The 23691-nt window shown below is 43.4% G+C and overlaps 1 protein-coding gene across 1 annotated transcript in view; it reads right to left on the reverse strand.

The window, feature by feature from the left end:
• Positions 1-22745, reverse strand: part of GNB5 (G protein subunit beta 5) — a 259462-nt gene extending 236717 nt beyond the window's left edge. Inside the window, exon 1 of the mRNA XM_078684840.1 lies at positions 22506-22745. Coding sequence (XP_078540966.1) covers positions 22506-22617 — 112 coding nt within the window. The 5' untranslated portion in view covers positions 22618-22745. The remainder of the gene's footprint in view (positions 1-22505) is intronic.
• Between the last annotated feature and the right edge of the window lie 946 nt (positions 22746-23691).

Here is a 23691-nt window from a genome sequence, read left to right on the forward strand (position 1 = left end):
GTAGCTGCAAAGTGGGGAGGGCATGTTTTCGATCTTCCCTTGTTTTTCGCACCTCACTGATCAGAGTGAACTAGAACATGTTGTGTGGGATGCGTGCTTGGTACCTTTCAGGGAATGTGCGGAATGTACAGCTCTGTCTCGGAGTTAAAATACAGGAACCTGGTCAGCTTCTGTCTTGACCTTGACCCAGACCAGTACGGTCAGCTCGATTTTTTCGCAACAGAAGAAAGGGGGCGAGGTTTCTAGAACCTTTGCCTCACGTTGAGTAAGGGTATTAAAGGGAAGTCTTCGGGGGAGGGTAGGAGCTCACTTACAGAGTAGATGTAATGCTGTAAGACAAACTGAACTTGAGTCCCGATCGAACTCCTTCATGGGCTGTCGAAGGGCTCTTTCAGCTGAGTTGGCAAGGATGTTGCATGATCGATTGGTGACGTGTTCCTTACTTTGTGTACATCATTTCTACGTTTCTTTGCTCTTTGCTACATTTTATTCTGGCTTTGTGTTTCAGTTACTTGATATTTGGGAGTCTGCATTAACCAATATATGTTGCATTCCTTATTGAATTAATAAACATGTGTGTGTCACTTTAAATGCACCTGAATTTGTTTTATTGCCTCGCCTTAAGAGAGTGCTAGGTCTTGTTTTATAGCCTCGTCTTTTGGGAGTGCTGTTTCCCCTGTGTTGTTTAAAGGTGCAGTAGTGCATTTGCCTCCTCTTGGGAGTGCAGGGTTCAGGTGTGTTCCATTGTGTCAAATTGCAAGCACTACAATGGGACACTATTTTTTATTTTATTTTATTTGAAAGTTTTATAAAGCGAGAGCATGAATGGCGGAGTATCAGAGAGATGTACAATGTCGCCTAGCTAATCATGAGCAGACCTTTGACTTCTTTTTTAAAAGAAGAGGTTGAGGGGATTGTTCTGATTTCTGGTGGGAGAGCATTCCATATTCTCGGAGCAAGGCTGGAGAAGGCGTGGTTGTAAGTACTCCAATTTTTTAACTATGGAGGTTTCAGTGGTAGTGTCTTTGAACTCTCATCCGATAGTTCTGGTTTATTTGCCAGGTAAGTTGGCTTGTTCTGAGGCAGTGCGTTGTGTGTCGAGCAGGCTATCTTATACTTGATCCTTGCATCTAGGGAAAACAAGTTAAGTTGAATTAGATCAAGTGTGATGAAGTCATACTTTCTTGAGCTAGTGATGAGTCTGCCAGCAGAGTTTAGAGTGGCCCTTGAAGGGGCCAGTTTAGTTTTTTCCGTAGTCTAAACGGGAGAAAACAAGTGATTTGACAGCTTGTTGCAGGTTAGAGGGCGGTAGGAACTGTTTGATTTTCCTTAATGTGCAGAGTCGGTGATTGGCTCCTCTTGTTGTTGCACTGATGTGATCCTGCATATTCAGGCATTTGCCCAGGATTAGTGATTTTGGGGAGCTAACAACATGAGGGGTGCAGTTGAGGGCAGTTAGTTGTTTGAGCCAGTCCTGAATGGGCTCAGTATGATTGGGTTGGGTGAGCAAGAAGAATTCAGTTTTGAGTGAATTTAGCAAAAGGTGGATGTGAGGTAACCATGGTTGGGTTTTTAAAAGTGCATGGCTAAGAGTAGTAATGATGTCCGTTGAAGAAATGTTCATATACAGTTGGGTATCATCCGTGTACATATGATATAAATGTAAGACCATTTCAGAATTTGGATGAGAGGTTCCTTGATACAGGTTGAAAAGAGTTGGTGATAGTGGGGATCCTTGTGGAACTCCAATTGATGACGGATTACTGTTGAAAAGGTTGTGGTTGACTTTTAATCCTTGAGTTCTACCCTGAAGGAAGGAGATAAACCAATTCAACACTGTACCTGATATTCCTACCCTTGTTTCAAGGAGGTCAATTAATTTGTCATGTTTGACTGTGTCAAATGCTGAGGAGAGATCCACCAGTATAAGTAGGCAAGGTTCATTCTGGTCTTGTAGTCTTAGGGCATTGTCCGCAATGTGTGTTAAAGCGGTTTGTGTACTGTGTCTAGATCCAAAGGAGTTGAAAATGTTCAATGTGATTACAGAGTGGAGTATGTGCATATTTCTTGAGTAGTTTATATTTGATGGTTTTAATGTAGTTATTATATTAACCAGCTCAGGCTCATCTCATCCGGAAGTCTGAGGTATTCCACGAAGCATCATGTTTTGGAGTATAGGCAACCAAAGCAACTATAGGAGAGCTCATCCATGGTGAACCTGAGGCCGGGGTATAGTGAACTTGATTCTGTCAAGAGTTGATTAGAGGGTTGGTTTGATTGTTGTTTGATGATTTAGAAAAGTTTTTTAGGTCTGTTTTTGGCCTTGTCAAGCTGCGATCTAAAGTGATCAGATTTAGCCCTGCGTATATATTTCTTATAGGTATTTTGTGTCTTCCTTAGTGCCACCTCCAGTTGTAACTAGTTTGTCCATTCTAATTATGTCGTAGTCTGGGGGAACCCGAATTTCCATGATTGGTGTTGAGGTTTCCTTGAGCCAAGTCTCATTTAGGATCAGGATGTCTAGATCATGTGCGAGTATAATGCCTGCAATATCAGCTGTGTGTCTTATCGCTGATCTACAACTAATAAGCATCAATTTGATGTGAGATTTGGTAACAACGCTTTAGAGATGTAAGGTTTGGACCTGCAGTAAGTTTTCCTTGCTCGTAGATCTGAGGTTGACACTGGGTTCTCTAAACAGATTGGAGGTAATAGTTTGTATATTGAAAGTAGAGAGAGCAGATTCAATATGGACTGATTTGTAGGATAGTAATAGGGATTGAATGCCTGCATCAGTCACGTGATCGGTAACCCTATTAGGTCTGGAGTGATTGTTAGGATATGGCTGAGATTTTCAGTAAGGATTCCTTATGTTGTCCATGGCCAAGAGTACCCTTTGGAAGTAGTTGAGCTTAGAGGAGAGGTTCAGTTGATTGATCCCCTAATTCAATCTGAAATCCCCCAACTTCTCTATTTTTACAAAGAAGTGCAATAAGATCTGGAGGCTCCCTTTAAATAGTTTAAGATCGTTCTTGATGTCAGACAGCTTATCGTCACTATATGTAGGGTTTACCATGTTTATGGGAGGTATGGTGGTAGGCTGAGAATGTGATCCATATGAAGGTAGAGAGGATGAAGGAATAGAGGAATCCTCATATGAGAGGGGATATGAATTGGGGGAGTTTACATGCAATTGCTGGATCAGGGTCGGTGTATTTGAGGTGGGGGGTGAGGGATGGGTAATAAGAGGTTTCAGATTAACACTGGGTGACTTGGGTTGAAGGTCTGATGAGCCACGTGGTTTGGAGGGCGAGTTGCAGGAGAGGAACTTATCTATGCGTGATTTTATGTTAGAAGGAGATAAGGTAGTAGCCCTAAAGTTCCCTAGATTGTTGTTCTTGCAAACTATAGTGGGGTGTTTCACTGTCAAATGTTTAGAGGGATCAGGGCGATTCAATGAGCTGCGATATGAGCATATTTTAGAGACTATATGAGGCCTTGGTTCAACCTCATAGGATACCCCGATAGTGCATTGTGTACGGTCTGCCTACTCTCTGGTAGGAGATGAAGATGGCGTGTAGGAGGTACCGTTGATGGCAACGCATTGGGGTTTCACTAAAGTCCTTAGAGATTGATCTTGTACCAGAGGAGTTGCATTGTTCGACATTGAATTTTTAATCTTCATTAAGAGTTTATGAAATTGTTCTAGGTTTTGATCTAATGACTGATCTCATTGTTGTATAAGGAAATGGCGAGGTCAGCTTTAAAGATTAGAGAGGGAATAATAAATAATCTAAAACCATGAGGTGTTTTCTTTATTGATTTGGCATTGAGCATGGACGTTAAGGCTTTTCTCCATTTTGCTCTTCTGTTCATAAAGTAGATTAGGTCATTAACGACGATGCCTTTAGACTTGCTGATGTATGCATCAGAGAAATGTATTTCAGGGTTCCTTTTGAGAAGATTACGTTTGAAGTTCTTAGCAGCGTTTTTGGAAATGTTTGGAAGGGAAGTAATATTAAATGTATTGTGACTCACCCGTGATAGAAGGTCATCGTTAGGGCAGGTGATAGTTGGAGCCATGGTGGGAAGGGAGATCAATGAGAGAGTTAAAACAGGGCAAATTATCTGCACTATTTAAGTGGCATTATGTATTCTAGGAATAACAGGCGTCAGCTTCCGCCCTTGAATTTATAATGACAAATAGTAGCTACATTAGAAGTGACTAAATGGTGATAAGTGAACACGAGCGTGAAAGGAAGGTGCGAAGTTAGATCTGAATAAGGCCAACTAAGAAATATAGAGGCACTCTTCTAAGAGGGCCGCTCCCAAACATAGCTGGACCTAAGTCCTACTTTACCTTCATGCATGTCAAATGGCTCAGAGTCCTCCTTTGACTTCTATGACTTCTATGACTTCCTTGGGCTAAAGTCCTAACTTTCTTTCACGAAAATTCAGATGGGCCAGAGTCCTCCTTTAATTTCTGTGACTTTCTTGGGCAACAACAGTAGCCATTTGTCTATGTAGAGCAATCTGGTGGGAAAGCCACCCTGTCATCGGGTGGGCTGTTGGAGCTGGAAGGTCTGCAATGTGAATCCTCTGCACCCCTCTACAGAGAATCAATAACAGTGATTGGGCTAAGCACAGCTCATATTCATGCAGTTCGTTCCATACTTCGCCTCACCCTTCTGTGCACTCCGTTCCCTGGCACAAATGTATATGAGAGGGAGCGAGCCCATAAGCCAGAGCATAATTAACAGTGGTGCAGGATTCAGAGCAAACAGGCAGTGTTCATTATGATCTCCAAACATCCTCCTCCCGAGGCAGCGGGCATAATGCACCTGTCCACACCCTTGGTGTCATATCTATCATTTGTATCTAGCAGAGCCCACACATCACGCTGATCCGGTGACTAGCAGGCCACCTGCAAGGCTTTGCAGGACTACAATATAAGTCTGCATCACTGGGCAAGGGAAAAGGGGAAAGGGTAAAGGCGGGCCAGTGGGCTACAGCTCCAACCCTGCCCTCTCACAGGCATCGGCCAACGTCGGCTCACCTCACCGGACAGGGTCGGCAGCCGGATGTCGTGTCGGGGAACCGCCGCGGCTGTCCCTCCAACGTTGCCCTCTGCCGGACACTAATCACCTTCAAGGGAAGAAGGGTACTGTCATATTGATCTCCACTCAGAATTGTGCATTGTGGGATAGATAGTTTGAAGTATGACAGTAAGGTTGTGCTGCAAAAGGTGTGGGTGAGGGAAACATCCAGGAATCATGTTCACTCACTGGCTAGCAAATCCTACAAAGTGACACCATACCCCTAGGTCAGCAGTACACATCTGGACCTGTGGTAGAACAAAAGAATACCTGACATGCTGTCTGTGACCTGTGTGGAGACCTGAGAGACTGAACCTGCTCCCACTTGTACCTGGGACTGAACAGCGTACTCAAGGGTCAGTTGACTGATCTCATGTATGGCTACAGGCATACAAGAAGGTGCAAGAGGCCTTTTTCCTGTAGGGACCAGAAGACCAGTAGCAATTGGACCTGGGCTGAACCTGTTGGTTGCCCATTCTGGAATGAGTTGTGGCCCCTAAGCGCTGCTTCTGTGCCATGGAAGCCTCAGAAGAGATCAGGGAGAACAGCTACAGAAAAGTAGAAGTGTTTTGGGTTTAGTAACTGTAAAACATTTTGGGATTCAAAAGCCTCCAAAGCTTCAGAAGAACCTCATGGCAAAGGTGTCTGACTTCGAAACAACTTCATAGGATACATATTTCAAACTGGATCAACTGGAGGATTTTGAGATCCAAAAAAAAAGAATACTCACAAAGGCAGAAATCTTGACCAGGGGCAGGCATGAAAATTATCTGACCAACGAGAGGACTTTGCTCGGTGCAAAATGTGATTTTCTCTACTGTGAGCTTTTCAAGCCAAAATCAATAGCTTCTGTGGGACCTCAGAAAGGACTACATTGGATACAGCAACTTTGCCCTTTTGAAGGAATTCAACTTCCATTTCAGAGACCGATTCGGGAGATAAAATCTTGCTTGGTGTATCTGACTCTGCTCTCTCACGGTGTGCCTGAAATTGTGCCTAGGGCCTAGTCATCCACAAACTGTTGACTTCTGATTGCTGCTTTACTTTTTCTAGATAGATTTTTCGCTACAAGTTTAAAAATGGATATCATCAACTCTCCTTATTGTATTTTAGTAATTCTGGTGTCATTTTACTTATTACAAATTTCTCTTTTTATAGAAGGTGTTTGTGTTAACTTTTATTGTATTTTGACTTTTTAATTAAATTGTACTTCTAAACACTTAATGTACTTTTCCTTAAGTCAAGCCCGCCTGCTCTGTACCACATCTACTAGAGGTTGTTGGCCCCTGGCTTTTATATAGACTTGTGTGGTGGATGTGACAAGAGGTTTCATTTATTACTTGGAAAACATTGACAACCTGCCGTGCTAATTGCACACTCCTGAATTGTGAATGGGAACAGCACACCAGGTCCATGGTGCTCTGAATCAATGAATGAGCATCAGGAGTTTGACGGAAACCAACTTCAATTATAATACTCATTGTCATAAATATGTTTATAATAGTTCATGGTCCTTAAAACATAATTCATAACACACTCTGCATTTAAATCCATCATACAAATACGTTAGCATTAATTACATAAAATATTACATACATTCTCAAATATTACCCATTAAAAGGAACAGATTAAAATCGATTACAATAACTATTAATCATCATAGAATGCCTGATAGCGCTTGTATCATACAAATGTTCCCTCTATCTGTACATACCTCTAAGCCATTAAAAGGTTGCCCATACCTTCCTACTTGCTAGTAAAAGAAACCAATTGCACAAGTACATCTAATAATAGCATATGTAAAAGTCCTTTTGGAACTTCCCATTGGTTGGATTTTATTTATTTTATTTTGAAGATTTTATATAGCATTAGCTCTACCCGAGGGTATCAGAGCGCTTTACATTTGCATGGTAATAAACAGGAAAGAACAACAGTTGTTATGAGAAACAATTAAACAAGGTGGTCTAAAAGAGTCTGATGAAAAATGTAGAGTAACGATAATCAAAAAGGTCCACCTCAAAGAGGTACTGTGTATATCCTGTTGTTACTGGAGTATACACAGTGTGTTAAAATACCCCTCACACACCAAAAGGGCCCTTGGTGTCATGCTTCATCATCGGGGTCTTCCCGCCCGGCTGCCCCGTCCGGCAGCCGGGCGGGAAGACCCCGATGATGAAGCATGACACCAAGGGCCCTTTTGGTGTGTGAGGGGTATTTTAACACACTGTGTATACTCCAGTAACAACAGGATATACACAGTACCTCTTTGAGGTGGACCTTTTTAATTATCGTTACTTTTGCAAGAGGAGGACGTGCCCACCTCGGTGCCACCCAGCACCACCTCTTCTCTCCCTCTTTTTGATTTCCTCGAAAAATGTAGAGTACCTAGTGAGAAAGGGAAGGAGAGGATACTCAACCAATTAGTAGAAAAATATGTTTTTGCAGAATTCTTTTTTTTTATATATTATGGATATTCCATATATACTTAAAACTGGTTTTAAAAATGTCCTATGCTCCCTTCTAAAAACATACAGTCCAAAAGCAAATGCTCATTGTTAGATTTCATATTCCACAGTCACATTTGTCTTTAGTCTCTTAGCCATCCCACCTCTTGATACATATGGTTTACCCAATTTGAACCCGCAGGAGTTCCTCGCTTAAAACCGAATTGGCCAGTTTAGATGAATAAGGGAATGCTGTATTATTTTGACATGAAGCCCAACTGATACTCTAATACAAATTGAAACTATGTTCCTCTTTAGTGTCTGGAAAAGGATGATAGTTTCTAGTTAATTTCACCATCTTCTTCACAAGTCAGGAAGATTTAGTTGAGCATTCTTTGTCACTGTGAGAACAGAACTGGAAAGTTCAGAGGGGTAAATCAGGGTGATGCACCTTCCCTTTCACTGCAAGAAAATTCACATTGTCCCAACAACGGTATCAAATACATATTGCAACAAGGAATGGTATACCAAATGGGTGGGAAAGGAATGGTAGCAAGGAAAGACGGTGTATGACAAAGATGATAGCTGTACAGAGACTGTATAGTGACGCTGAAGTGTGAAAGACAAGACATCTGTGGGTAGGGAAATGTACTATTGTTGGGAGACCGTGGGAAGAAAGCGAACCATTGAAGAACACTGAAGCGCTCTACTATGTGCAGTCATTTAGACTACTTCAGTGCAGGCGCCGTGCCGCGTTCATTTCAGTTTGAAGCAGAAAATGAGTAGAGCACCTAAAGCACTTTTAGTACCACCTTCAGTCCTTGGATCATTATCTTACAAAGGCTTGTAACCACTGTCAGGGAACAAAACGTGCCAACAAAGATCTATTAGAAGACTGAAATAAAAAAAAATGTGCAAATAATAGCATTCAAAATATTTCTGAACCTTTAGAAAATATTTGTCGATATTCAAGACAAACTCTTAAGTATTGCCTCTGAAAGCAATTAAAAATAGTGGAATTTAAATATTTTACTTCCTGTAATTATTAGAAGTTGTCAGACTGGATTCTATGTTGTGAAGTGATATTTCAGTTTTTATGAGGAAACATAATACATAGTGTTAGATTAAGTGTTTGCAAAAAGCAGAAAATAAATATTTCAACAAATGTTTTTTTCTTGAACAGTAGTAATCTATGTTTAAATCATGGTTATAATTATTTCAAAAGTTAATATTAATAGATGCAGCGAAAGAAATGTCGGTGAGCAATGGCTACAATAGCATTGAACAGGTACATGAAATTCTTCATTTAAACTTCGCCTGTGGGAACATTTTGCGCTTTGATGAATTTAGCCTGGTCATAAAGACACAGTACTATTCACGAATGACCTAGCATGTTCATTTGTTTTACTTTGCTGTCAATATAACATGAGATTTGTGCCTTTTATATTCAGAAATACATGTTCACAAGTAGACTTTCCGGAAGAGGCAACAAAAAATGCTGCCATTTGTCAAAAGAATGTGTAAAGACCACAATTCAGTTAAAACACTTAAACCAGAACAATCTACTATGAAATATTTTGCTGTGCAAGTGTTTTACATTTACTAAGTATTTTCGTAACACTCTTCTTTGAGGGTATGTCGTAACTTAAAAGTTTTTGAGTAATCTACACAATATACACAAAGCCACCTATGTTTTAACAAACCATCCTGTAAAGAAGAGCCTGACCCACTGGCTTTGCCAATGATTGCTCTATTCTTTTAGCCACTTACCTTCCAATAAAGATTCTAAAATGAAATAAACCGAAAGGTTAGCTTGACTGGGGTGTTTTTGCCTGTCAAACAAACTCCCTGTTATTCAGGTGCTATTAGGTTGTTTTGAACCACAGCTTGCCAATTATTGTCTGAGATTCATTTTATGTTTTTTCTTCCAGCTTATTCATCCAAAATTAAACAAGCACTGGCAAAGCCAAATAGTCTCGCTTTGCCAATGGTTGTTTAATTGAGCCAGCGTGGGCAAAGCCAATAGCGGCAGTCAAGCCATCTTGGAAGCACGTTTTAAACTTCCAAGATGGCTTCCACATTCCATGACAAAACGTAACGTGACACAAGTTGGTGGTCCTCCAGAAAGTGTATTTTTTATACTTCCAATATGTCTACAATGTTTTTCATCCCTTTCAGAACATGACCACTCACATGGATTCACCTTGGACACAAATCTCACCCTCAAGAAACACATTGCCAAAAAATACAAAGATGGCATAGTTCTAAAGACAGTGAACCAATTTCTTCCAGAAAGCAACTTAATAACTGGTGTTCATGCTCTCATACTCTCATATCAGCCGGCAGCACCATCTTCAAAAATCTTACAAAGACATCATGCTAGCCACTGCTGTTTATCTTGCAGACAAACTCATAAACTTTGGTGGTTCTCGGCACACACACAGGGAGGAAGGCCAAAAAGAGAAACAAGTGTAAAAAATGAAAAAAGTTAGCAGGTCTTTTCCATCTATGCACCTAGGATCTGGAACAACATTGCCATATTCATAATGACTACCCCTACACTGCTCCAATGTAGAAAAACACTGGTAATAAAATAAACTGATAATAAACATCTTTATAAAAGACTACACCAAATATCAGCAACAATCCAATAACCAGCTACCTCTCCTATCACTCATTGACTGTATGCTTGCCGTTGACCTTGTACAGTGATCTGTTACCTTTTTAGCTAAATTCATGATATGCCAATGCCACATACATACCTATATACCACATTGCATCTCACACCATGGTAGCTATCTTGGAAGTATAAAAAAGTGAACTTCCATGATGGTCACGGCATTGCATCATGCCAGGTCTAATTGTTAATATTGAAAACGTCAATGTCACAATGAATAACGATACATTAATTTATAAAAACAAAATTGCATCTTTATTGACGAACTACAATGGTCCAGGGAAAGTGGCCCACTAAAGCGCACATGGCCAGAGGGGTGCACGTGTAAAGTCAGATGCCATATGAAGTTAGGAACACTTAGCCAATCAGGACACAGCACACATAGTACACGCAGTGATGACGCGCTCCTCATGCCGGACATCTGGACACATTACCTGCTGGTCGCATCGTGTCCACGCAAGGTCGATGCCCACCTGTATAAAGGACTATGCTAGACCGATTATAATTTGGTACTGATGCCTGTGACTGTGCCCCTGGCTGCATTGTTTCATTAAATGAACTGTTCCTGTTTTGCCAAATGCCTCCTGTCCCTTGTTTGTTCAAGGTACTTCATGGTCAAGCAACATTTTGGCCAGCATATGGGCTAGCCACCATCAGAGCTGATTGGTACCTCAAACCCGACTGCAGCCAAAGGAAGGGGAACCTGCAAGGACATATCACATTTGCACAGCAAGGAAGGTGAGCAGACACCGCAATTGATTGGAAGTTCTGCTGAATCCGCAGGGCGGAGGTATCAGACTAAATCAGAACCATAGTAAAGCATGTGATGTATGGCAAACTAGAAAAATCTGGCATATTACCCATTTTATATGTCCTAGCTGAGTAATCCCAAGGGGATCTAGGAGGTGATTCAGTGGAAGTCACCTTTTTTCGATAGCACACTAGGAAAGATGAATATTTATTGTATTTATAGTCGATGTTTACACCTCAATCTCATATTTTAATCTAAAAGGGGTTTTCAGTGCCACAGGTTTCTCAATGCCATTGATATCTGAAAGAAGTGAGAGGTGTTGGTCACTGTATGCTTGAAACGCAGGGCATGACACAGATGGTAAGCTAGGACCCTGGGTGTGATACAGGGTGCGATTCGGACATTTAGGGGAAAAGATTTGGACCTTGGAGATTAGGTGTAACTTGTTTTGGCCAAGAGAGGCCTGTGGTTCTCAAGTTATTCCCTTTTTTCAGTGAACTATTGTTATTATCTTTGTCCTGGAGACAAAATTGACAGATTATCAAGCTCACTTAGGCCCGTTTACCACGCAGACCTTCTCCTGGTCACAGAATAGCATGCGCTAGGAACGGAATCAGGAATTTTTGACAGAGTCTTTTTATTTGGTGTTGGTCGCTTGGACCACTGGGCGTGACGCAGATGGTACTCTTGGCCCCTGGGTGTAATACAGAGTACAATTATTGATTAAGGTATATGTGTTATGTTGTGGTGCTCTTAATTGCTGCAATGTTTAATCCTAAGTATTGTGTTTTTGTCGATGACAAAATGTTTTATATGAAGATGCTGCTATTTTTCACAAACCGTAATTGATGCCAGGAATCAATACTGTTCAGATACTGTTTATACTGACAAATTGCACTTTTTCTTTGTTGCAACCCTTCATATGCATAGTTATTTGTGTTTATGAAATGTTCATGCTGAATTGTTGATGCATCTGTACATAGCGCTGATTTTGTAGTGATGTATATAGAAACAGTAATACCCTGTGTATATTTCCCCCATGATTTAGATCGAAACCAGAGTCCCTAAAACACAGAAGCTAAAGTATCTTATCCGCTAAAACTACCAAACTTATCATGGAGACACCATTAAAACAAATGCAAACCAAGCTCCCCACACAAGACAAAAACTAAGAAGATTTGCCCAGAATGACACACACACACACAAGAAGGCACCTACATTTCCCTGGATAAGGAGGGAACTTTCCACACCAACATACTTGAACACATGAGAACAGACATACAAACACAGGTCAAAAGAAAGATAAATGAGAGGTATTATTAGAACTATGGGCTATCTTCAAAGAAGCCCAGATCAACAGTACTGCACTACAGATAACAAACAAGGCGTCAGCACCTCCCCCACCATACGCAGATATGGAGGTGCTCTTGTCTTCTCTCCCCACACTAGGATACTCTAGTTTGCCAGGTGAATACGTCAGCAGCCCCCCCATCGAACAGCAAGCGGTTAGGCACATACATGAGAGACCAACAGTCTCAGCAGGCCTGGCAGTCACAGAGCAACCCCAGTCCGGTGCAAGGGCTCCCAGTAGTTGCCCCCATTGTCTGTCGCACCCGACACATAGAACCGCAGTAGCGAGGAGAACACGCACCCTCACTGATTTCGGTGGACACACACGAGTGACAGGGATATTTGTGGTTGTTCTAGACAGTGATAGAGCTAGTGGGAATGAGGAAGGGGCCCCCAGTTCCCCGGAGAGCGAATTTGAGGGCAAAGCCTGACCGAAAAGAACAGCACCTACCTCAGAGTGAAGGAGGCAACCTAGGCAGGATGTGGAAGAAAGGCGAGAGCTAAGGAGGGAAAGAGAAAGATCTTGCACACAGGAAGCAAACAAGAAAACAGGCAGTGCATCCCCCCACACATTAGGAGAACATTGCTAAACACTGATTGGGGAAGAGTGAGAGTTAGAGTTAGATGAGAGGTTTCTGGCTGGGATCCAAGCCTCACCAAATTTTCAACAAAGGAGAGAGGCTGACCGGGCAATAGGAGACCACAGTAGCCTGGTGCTACCCAACCAAGACATAGGAAAAATAGAATGGTCCCTTTGCACATGTATGAGGGGAGCAGCGAGGAAGTCGTAGCCTCTCCACCAGAATGCATGAGGTAGATAGACTGAACCTTAAGGAGATAGTGGCCAGAGAGGAAGGCACATTTTTGCACAGCCATTCTGTCACCTGCTAGCCCAGTTGACCAAGGGAAAAGACCAGTATAACTAACTTTGGCCGAAGGAGAATCGTTTGAACCAGAGGATACGGCCATAGCAGATGACTGCTTCTGGCATGGAGGAGGAGATCCCAAGTGGAACTTCCCCTACATTCAGGAATGCCGAAAATGATGGGAACACTGTGTTAGAGAGAAACCAGTAGAGTTACCAAAAGTAAAAATGTGCCCGCTGCTACAGAAGGGAACATCAAAGACCATCTGTGTGCCGTGGGCTCAAATGGAAGGGTTAAGGACAAAGTTACCACCATTGCTGGCTGGAGCAGGGAAATGGATCTCATTATTTGAGAAAACACTGCGAGAATAAACCTAGTGCTACGCGATTTCAAAAGTCTTCTAAGTAGTCTTACCAGAGAGAAGATTAACACAGTGTTTGCCTGAGCTTGCATCCCAGCAATTATGCTTGACAAACACTGAGCATGACGGGCCGCATTTAATTCATACAGGCACCGAATATAGACGTCCCTAAGGGAGATGTTCCCTGATCGCCGTGGCGCAGGAGAGCTAATGACAGAGACTATGAAGCCAGGGGATACGATAATAGATTTTCTGAATAGGATGACGGAACGATGGGGAAAAGAGCATGTCACCCATGGACTGACATGGGCCCACATGTTGCATTATTTTACAATATTCTCAAAAAGGGGCTACTTACCGAGATACAAAGCAGATTGGACAGTGTGGTTGCGTTAGACACCAAGCCCTGGCAGGGGATAGAAACCCATATATTGCATTACCACAAAAGGAAGCAGGAGAAGGATGGAGAAAAACAGGAGCAAGCTCAGGATGAAACTGCTAAATTGGTCCAACACAAATGATAAAAAACTGCCGTCGAGGGGGCACAGCTGGCCCTGACCATTCAAATGGCACTAGTCTTAAAGGGGGCACCACCGCAAAACCCCGGAGGGTTCCAACCTAGCTATAGCCGCAGAGGCCAGGGAGGTTGGCACCAACCAGACCCTTGGGAATGCTACTGTTGCCACAGGATGGGCCTCATGGCAGACAGATGCCAGACAAAAGCATACCACAAACAGAGATCAATGAGCTAGGGTAAGCCACCACAAAGTCCTCCTCCACAGAACCAAGCCCAGGGAAACCCAAAGACACCTTACATTCAGCAGCAGGGAAGCCAGTCACCTTTGCACCTCCACAACAGGTATCAGGTAGTTGGACAAACACGTGGCAACAGCAACCACAGACTGGGAACCCAGCCCAACAGAGGCCAGACCCACAGCCTGGGCAGGGAGGGGTAACTGTCTGGGGAGATAATGCCTTCACACAAACACAGAGTCCAAATGCCCAGTAAGATAAAACCCCAGAGTAAAATACCACCCATTCACCCACATCCCAAAAATGAAGTGTACTAAAGTCAAAAGAAGGACCAATGAGACAACATTGGGAATACAAACTTTAACTTGCATCTGGGGTTTCAGGGCAGTTATATGTGCTCTGCTGATTGGGTATTCTCACTAAAGTTCGCCATTAAGGTCGCTTGTTGGGCCAAGGCCTCACTTTGCTGTTAATCTGCCAGGGCGGGGTTGGCTGGCCACACCCCAGGGGGAGGGCAGTCTGATGAGGAGGCAGGTGGTTCCCAGACCAGGCACTTAAATGCAGGTACCCAGGTTTCCGCATCCGAAATCAATAGGGATGGGTTCCAATTAGCAAATCAAATGTCCCCATTTTTGGTCAGTTGGGCCAGGACCCATGTTTCCTTCATGGCGTGAAGTTCTAACAGTGCCCCCAAACACTAGAAGACTCCGATCAAAGAGAGGCTCCCTTTCAGTTCTAAAACAAAGCTGTCCTCAAGTAAAGGGATCCAGGATTCCCGTACACCTGGGATAGTGATGATTCCATAACCTTCATAACACATACACAAGAGCCAATTAGTTGCAAGGTGCCGAGTTGGTCGAGAGGTTTGTCAGGTTAGTCAGACGTCCTGGAGCTGCGGGGAAGTCCCGGTCCAGCCATCATCCCTTGGCATTGTTTGGCATGGGTTCTTGGCCTTGCCCCTGGGCTCCCCACATTCCAATGATCTTGCCGATGTTTTCTTTTCTTTCCTTCAGGTTTTTCAAATCTCATAAGTTTGGTCACCATGCTATACCCCTTCAAAATAGCGACAGGAGCACACCCCTTAGTTAGAAGTCCGGAGCCACAAGCCAGAAACCATTGATCCAAACAGAACTGAGCAGACCTGGTCTGAGGGAGTGGAGCATGCCTGGGAGAGGGGAGACCGCAAAGTCCATCACAGCTCCAGGCGAGAGTAGAAAGCAGAATGCGCTCAACCCTGTATCAGGCTTAGCAATTAACCAATGTACCTGGCCTCACATACACCATCCCAGAGAAAGCAGCAAGCCCGGCCTTGGACACCACAAGACGCCACAATCAGGGATACATGGGGCCACTGAACGACTTTCTGAACCCTTACGCCTCATGATAAGTGAAATAGCAGATCTAGGGAAACGCCAAAAAAACAACAAAAGTAGCCTAAAAAGAAGTCTATGGAGAAAGGGTTGAACCGAGGTATCTGGTGCCACCAGGGAGGGGCTTATTGCATGCCACATCCCAAGACACATGTGATCTCAATGCATGTTGCAACCACCAACACTTAACAGTGACAAGCCCCCTCCTCTTATAGTCCTGCTCACGTGTAGGTTGAAAGCAACCAATGGCGCCCTCATGCACACAAAAGGGAGACAGTGTCTCAAAAAACTGGCAGCGCCAATAAAATCCTAGATAAAAACTGATATGAGGCCTCCCTGTGATCACAATAACACTCCATAAAACACTAATCCAAGCTCCCAGCTAAGTATGAAGACTCATAAAATAGATTAATTCACCTGATTACCCATAAGCCACCTTTAAGCTTTAACCATTAAAAATATACCACAATCGGGGCCACCTTCTAGTGCCTCACAAAAAATTGCTTAAATGAAGTGTGGAGACCACCCCCTGAGGGAAATACAGGAACCTCGAAGAAAAGATCATTATCAATGGCACACATGCAATGTTTTTCTGAATTAACAGAGGAACCATGGTCTTATCTAAAAGGTCTACAATCGAACCTCCAAGTGCACCATCTTTTCAGCTGCTAAGTGTGTGAATTAACCTTACAATCTGCACTGTGAACTTTTTGATCAAACTGAAAACACAGACATCTCCTCTGGATCCATATCAAAGACCTGCAATGTTAAATTATAAGTTATGTATTTTTGAACTTCTATGTACCCTCTTTCTAGTTTGGGTGCTGTCGCACCTATTCACTGCTAAAGAACCACCTGGTCAAATGGAGTCTGTACAGAAGCAATCACAGTGCTTGCGTAGGGATCTCTCCCATGTCACTTAAAATTACACCAACCCAAACACTAGCATTCCACAAGTACTACACAACACGCTTTTACACAACACATGGTATCAACACACAACGGCCGTGAGCTCTTAGATATCAGCCATGTCGTGTTACGTCTGTTTGCTGATACCGCATGCAGTAGGTGCAGATGAACTTTACTGTCCCAAGAGGTATCCCCTGAAAAAGCAAAGTGCCTTCTCCACTTATATCAATGCAGGATCAGGGCCAAAATCCAGCCCAACAAGGTAGAACCCCACAGAGTAGTTGTGAATCTGACCTGTTACCAGACTAACCCAACGACTTTATCCCATTTCACCGAGACTAGCGATATTCAAACTGAGCTAGACAGGACGCGCAGCAAGGGCACCATAGGGGAGGGTACTGTTCGGAGGTCGCAAACCCCTAGCTCAATGCACAAACACATCCGCTCCTAACTCCATTTGTGGTCTAAAGGTGGTACTTAGTGTATCTGGGTTAGTCTTCTTTAACAGCAGGTGGACTTCCGACATGGAGTTCCTTTGTTGGGCCATTCAGCTCAATGATACAAAGGTAAATGGGTCTAGTAGGGGAGGGTTGAGTGAAAGCATAGACATCCCATGTCAAGAGGTGGGTGGTTACACTTGGCTAGTAGGGAAAGGGCAACCCCTAATTACATGGACACTTACACTGTATTCCTTATGTTTCAGAGGTAAAGGAACGCTTCCACTGGGCACAAATGAAAACTGTGGCCTAATCCTGCGCATTCCAGATTTGCAATGGAGCACCTCCACTCTGATGGATATATACTGGCAGTGTGACAAGTTTGCTTACACCCAGCCCATCCCTGGATGATGCGGACTCGGTTCTCTGGTAGCCATTATCACCCCTACCTTGGTCTTTCGCGAAAAAGAACTATCAGTATTGTAACAGCACCCGCTAAGGAAGAAGCCAACCTTGCTGCATCAGACTTGTAAAAAAGTACTGCAGATTATTGTGGCTGAGCTCAGTACAAGGACATTCTAGAAGAATTTAGACTGCCAGCAACTCACAAGTAATGGTGGGAGGGTCCATACCCTTTATCACCGTACATACAAAAGCTAATGCCCGGTGGCTCCAAATCACCAGATGGGCAATGCTGAAAATCATGAGCAGCACTGAGCTCGGCCTTATTCAATCAAGGGAGAGCTGAGAGCAACCCGCCTCATGGTAATGCAGCATCGGTATGTGTTAGACTCGATGACCGTTGTGAAAGGGTGTACCACGATTGGTGCGTCCTGCTGCACATTTATCCCAGGGAATTACCTGGATAATGGAACATTGACTCTTGCCATCCAAGCACTGCACTGTTTACATAGAGACATGCTTGAGGCGAAAGGTGTCCCTGAGCAGGAGAGGTTCTCGAAATTGTTCTCCCGGCTCCCCTGGTGGCTTTCTGGATTGTGCATGTCATTGTTGCCGGTTTTCATAATGTTCTTTTGTGTGTGTGTGTGGCTCCGTACATTAGGGGATTTCCTGCTGTAAAAATGCAGTCCTCAAATTAAGTAGAATGCAAGTAAGTAGGAAAGTAGTAACTGTCAAAACTGAAAAACAACAGTCCCCCAATAAAGTAACTGTCATGAAGTATGGGTGAGATAGTGTAGTTAAAAATTCAACTGTAGGGAGGAATGTTAATATTGAAAAAGTTGATGGCAATATGAATAATGATGCATTCATGTATTAAAACAAAATTGCATTTTTATTGACGAACTTGCCCATTGTGAACCCCATCTCAGAAATACGTAATCAGGCAGGCCCTGAGACTCAGGCCCCCGGTCACTGATTGACAGATCACAGGTGGAGTGGCATGTAGTAACAGACAAATGTGCAAACAGGAAATCCCAGATCAATCCTGCAGATAGGCGTAGCGACACAACAATGGTCCATGAAATTGGCACCAATAAAGCACACATGGACAGAGGGGTGCGCGTGTTTCCAAAACTTCATAAAGTCAGATGCCACATGAAGTTAGGAACACATAGCCAATCAGGAAGCAGCACACACAGTACATGCAGTGATCATGTGCTCGCCATGCCAGACATCTGGACACGTTACTCCCTGGCCGCCTTGTGTCCACACAAGGTTGAGGCCCATCTGGATTCCTCATCCAATACCATAATCTATGGCTCCAAAGACAGAGGATCACATTCCTTACCAAAAAAGGATAGCCTGAACTATTTCATTGCATTCAATGAACTGTATAAAAGTCTATTTTAGACAGATTGTAAATTGAGACAGCCCTAAGACATTATGCCTGTGACTGTGCACCCGGCCGCATTGTTTAATTAAATGAACTGTTCCTGTTTTGTCAAATGCCTCTTGTCTCTTGTTTTTCAAGGTACTTCATGTTCAAGCAACAAAATAATGTATGTAGAGGCCATCTTGGAAGTGTAAAAATATACTTCCAAGGTGGCAGCCACGTTGAGTCACAGCACGTTGCTTCAAAAATATACTTTCAAGATGGCCACCACTTTAAGTCATGGCTTATTGCATCACATTGCTTCATGTGACCAACAGAAGTGACGAGTCAGAGTGCTGCACATCAGGTTAGTGCATTGTGATGCATACTCCATATCACCCAAAATGTGCGGCATTGTAAACTCCGTAGGCCCAAGAGAGTAGCAATAACAACTATTCTAGAATTTGCGATGGCATTGATAGGTAGCACATCCAAGCAATGGCAAACCACGAAAAGCACATGAAAGTCAATGACTGAAAGGGACTAAAACAATGCAGACTCTTTCTGTACATCTTGTAATTTTCTGAAGGAACTGATGGCATGAGGACATCGAAAACGGTCTAGACGGAACTCTGCTTTCTTAAGGTGTGCTGATAGGGACGTGCCTATATATCCCAAACCGGAGGAAAAGTGTATAATACGTGTAAAATAGAACTCTTCTACATGAACAATTTCCTCCGAATAGGAGTGTGTGCATGTGCCTAGTGGTTTTCAAGACATGTCTTCTAAGACATGGATAGGTGTATCAATACAGGCATTATATGGCTGATCTAGTTTACTGCTCACATGTGGACATTGCATTATACTTTTAAGGAGCGGACAGTTTTTCTAAAACAAAACAGCAGAGCTGATGCTCTGATATTTAGATAAATACTAAAAGCTTTAAATACTAAGAGTGCAAGTCTCCAAGGACTCAACATAGAACAAACTAAGGTCATTTAAAATCTATACAGGGTAACTAGAACAGGGCACTTGTTATAGATATATAACACCCTACCTCAGCTCCTTGACCCGATATCAGACAAAAGGCCTGGCCATAAGTGGAAAGCCCCTTTGCAGGATAGGAAATACTTACTGAAAGTGCTTAACATTTTGATCATAAAATGTTCCAACACTGATGTATTTCCCTGAGTTCCTCAACATTACTATAGCATTTAATTTGCAATTGCATAAACCACATGACGTTTGCAGCTGAACTCTTAGACATTGAGCCTGTGGGGGTACCCTCATGGTATGACATGCATAGATGATTGGTGGGATTGACTTGCCCTCTCGTGTACAGGTGCTTCTGTCCTTCGCAGACAAGGTGCAAGGTTGCTGATGCATACTCTACATTGATGCATCAACTTAGAGAGTTTCAGGCTAACATCACCCGGACCTACCCCATTGATTCATTGATTTTCAAAACTCAACTTTGCAGCTAATTCCATTAGATTTGCAAATAAATTGCTGCTATATTTTTTCCGGTGGTAAACATAATACTGCCAGCAACAATTTAACAGAACAGGATGAGAAGCATGTCAACTCAGTGGCAGCAAATGACCAGCTGCACACATTGCAGTAGAACAGTGCGTGAAAATGTTTAAGACATAGTTGCTTATCTCTGTGCCAAAGTACTCATGGATGCATATTTTTTAATAGAAATGAGAGCTCCATCTGCTTGTAAACTCTCCTTGCCTTTATATTCAATAGCAGTAGCTATTTCAATCACTTTACTGCTCAAAACATGAACTTATTAGAGCTTGAACCCTAATGACAAGGCTTGTAGGTGCAACAAGGCGGACACATAGTTCAAACTGAAGCACATACATCACAGCAAAGGGAAAGATGCGATTTACAAAGACCCATAAAAGAGGAACCAATAATTCAATGTATTTCAGCACCACCGGCTCAAGTCCGACTCGAGTTTGATTTGACCAATCAAATATTCCAGAGTAAAAGTGCTTTTATTAAACTATGTGGGAGGCTCAGAGCATTCACAACCGACTCTTTCGAGCACGTGTGCTGGAAAGAAATAGAAGCTCAAAGAGAGAAGAGAGGGCTGCTATTTAGCACAGGGTATAGAGGATCTTTCCACTCAAGAAATGTGTAACTCAGGCATGGGGAAACTGGCCCTCACAGAGCATTTAACCTGTCAACAAAACTCATGTCTAACATAACAGATGAAAACAGCTTATTACAAAGACGTAATATGCCTGGACAGTGATTAAGTCATTTGGTACCAGGAAACCTCAGGACTATTTATCAGCTCATTTCTCAACCATTTTAAAAATCGATTCATGAATTTACACTTTGGTATGTAGGTAACAAAGGATCTGACCCCCTCCTGGGAAGGCCAGCACCAGAATCAAGGCTGCAGATTGTGCAACTACAAACACGAATCCCTATCACATATTCTCTGTGCATGTCCGAAGTTATTAAAGGAAAGAAAGATACTTTTGAAAGAAATATTAATTAATGTGAACATGCAGAGTAGCTGTAATGGTTAGGTGGGTATTCGATTCCACTGGTCTGCAAGGGGGTAAAATGTATAAATAAGTATCTATAGGAATTTGGTCAATTTTCAGAAGAAAATCAAATAATCTAATACACAGTTTTTATGACGAAGATGGATTTTATGATGAGGACGATTGTTAGGGTTGCAGCACTTTATGGACAATACAATCTGGTCTTAATTTTATTAAGTGTAGAACACTGAACAAAGATTTTTATACTTGTTACTAACGTTTTTCATCGGACGGTTTAAGTAATTTAAATGAAATTATACGAAAATTATAATGGTTTTAAAGACTGAACATTTGAATAAACTAGACTTGACTTGACTTAAAAAATGTATTTCGGCGGGTGATGCCCCAACATCGGAAACTGATGCACATCCCTCGGTGGCTCTTCACAGGCATCACTTGACAGAGTCAATCAGTCGGACTTCTTCAATGGTCTTGGCAATGGCTCAGTGACCCCAGTGCAACTACCATTATCACGAAGCAGACCGATTGTGTTCTCGGGTTTCTTGGAGGTTGGTCTAAAATCCTACTCTCTGATTACGGAGTCTTTGTCACCTATGTTTTGGGTCCCTGTCTTTCAGGTTTACCAAAGTTGTGGAAGGGAATATTATTCGTTGTTGGGTGGGAGGCGTGATGCAAAAAATGAGCAGTCGTTTCTTGCAGAGGTAGGTGCATGAACCCTCCTGGTTGTTTTTCCAGGACATGCTTCTGCGCTCCTTAAAAGTATTTGAACTGATGTAGTAACTGCATCATCCAGAGCGATGCATTTGTTTTTCTCCAGCACCGCCGTCACTTGAAGCAGAACCCAAAGCTGTTCCAATCCCAACCTGTCCGTGCCCCGTCCCCCATTGCTGCTGCATTCCCGGCCCCTGGCAGCGGTCACACCCCTCCGCTGTCAGATAAACCCATGGCCTCCCGTCTCCCTCCTGTCAGTTTCTGGGCATCTCTATCATTACAGGATTCTGGTCCCTCCTGCATTTTCCATACCCCGCCCTTCTTTGGTCCAGCTTTTCCTACTACATCCCCAACACCACGACCGCTGCTTGTCATAGGTGACACGGGGGGGCACGCACTTTTCAGTCCCCCCCACCCCCCTCCTGCTGCTGCATGCAGCTCTCGCATCCCCCCTCCAGCCCCTTCCCCGTGTACTCACGCTCCACGTCATGCAGCTTGGCCCTCTCCTCCTCCAGCTTGCCCTTCAGGCTGTCGGCCTCGGTCTTCAGCGAGGCCAGGGTCTCGTTCTCGTGCAGCCCCTCGGTCGCCATCTTTGCAGAGAAGGAGAGAGAGATGGAGAGAGAAAGGGTGAGCAGGACTCCGGGAGAGCAGTGCAGCGCCGCCGCGCTTTACCGGGGATGGTGATGCAGCCACCCCTGCTCGGCTGAAGGATGGGAGTGACGGCTCCTCCCGCCCGCCCCTGGGTGACGTCATGGGCAGAGAATGACAGGCAGCGTGCAGCTGCAGGGCACAGAGGAGCATCTCTCAGAGCATCCATGGAAATTCACTAACTAGGGGACATTGCAGAAATCCCAAAGTGTGCCACAAGATGCGCGTGCTTTGTAAGTGCTGCAAGCAATTTCTGTAACAGCTGCACAAACATAATCAGCCCCTAGAACATCACAGCTATCTCACGTGCCTCAAAGCAGTCCAGGCACCTCCCTCGCCTCCAAGTTCCCCAGGAATTGCCCGACAGCATGCAATCATATGTAAATTGCAAGCCTCAAAGTACCACATCTCAAGTAATTCCGGGTACTCCGACAAGCCGAATGTATCTCTTCTCATCTCAAGATGCTCACCTGCTTTAAAGGATCCGGAATGAATCCCATATAATACACTCACCCTGTCACAAGAGCCAATCTTAGCCTTCATCATACACAAAACACTCCGTCCATCTCAAGCCCGGTACCTCACAAGCCTCAATGCAAATTCATAGCATACCATCTGAAGCACTTCAGCTGCTACATGACAGTCACCAGCCAGCCATGTCCAAGGTATTTCATTAGCCTAAGAACATCAGAGACACATGGCATGTCCCATTATAGTCCACTTCAGACATCCCACTATTCACAAAGTATTCCTTCCTAAGCATGTCAACATTCAAAAAGCATCAAATCGCTAGCACATCACCTGACTTAAAGATGGTCCGTCAACTGCCTTGAAAGGCCCATCCCAACTATCAGAGTACTGCAGATGCTTTGTCATCCCCGGCACCCTAGTGCCCCCAAAGCAGTATCCTATTCTAGCCACCTGACAAACCACAAAGTATTGCATTGCATTTATGGAATCAGCCTCAAATCATCCCACACCAGGCATAACACCAAACCCAGAGTATCTAATCTAAA

This window comes from Lissotriton helveticus, chromosome 3_2 (genome assembly GCF_964261635.1).
Source record: "Lissotriton helveticus chromosome 3_2, aLisHel1.1, whole genome shotgun sequence".
Taxonomy (NCBI): Eukaryota; Metazoa; Chordata; class Amphibia; order Caudata; family Salamandridae; genus Lissotriton; species Lissotriton helveticus.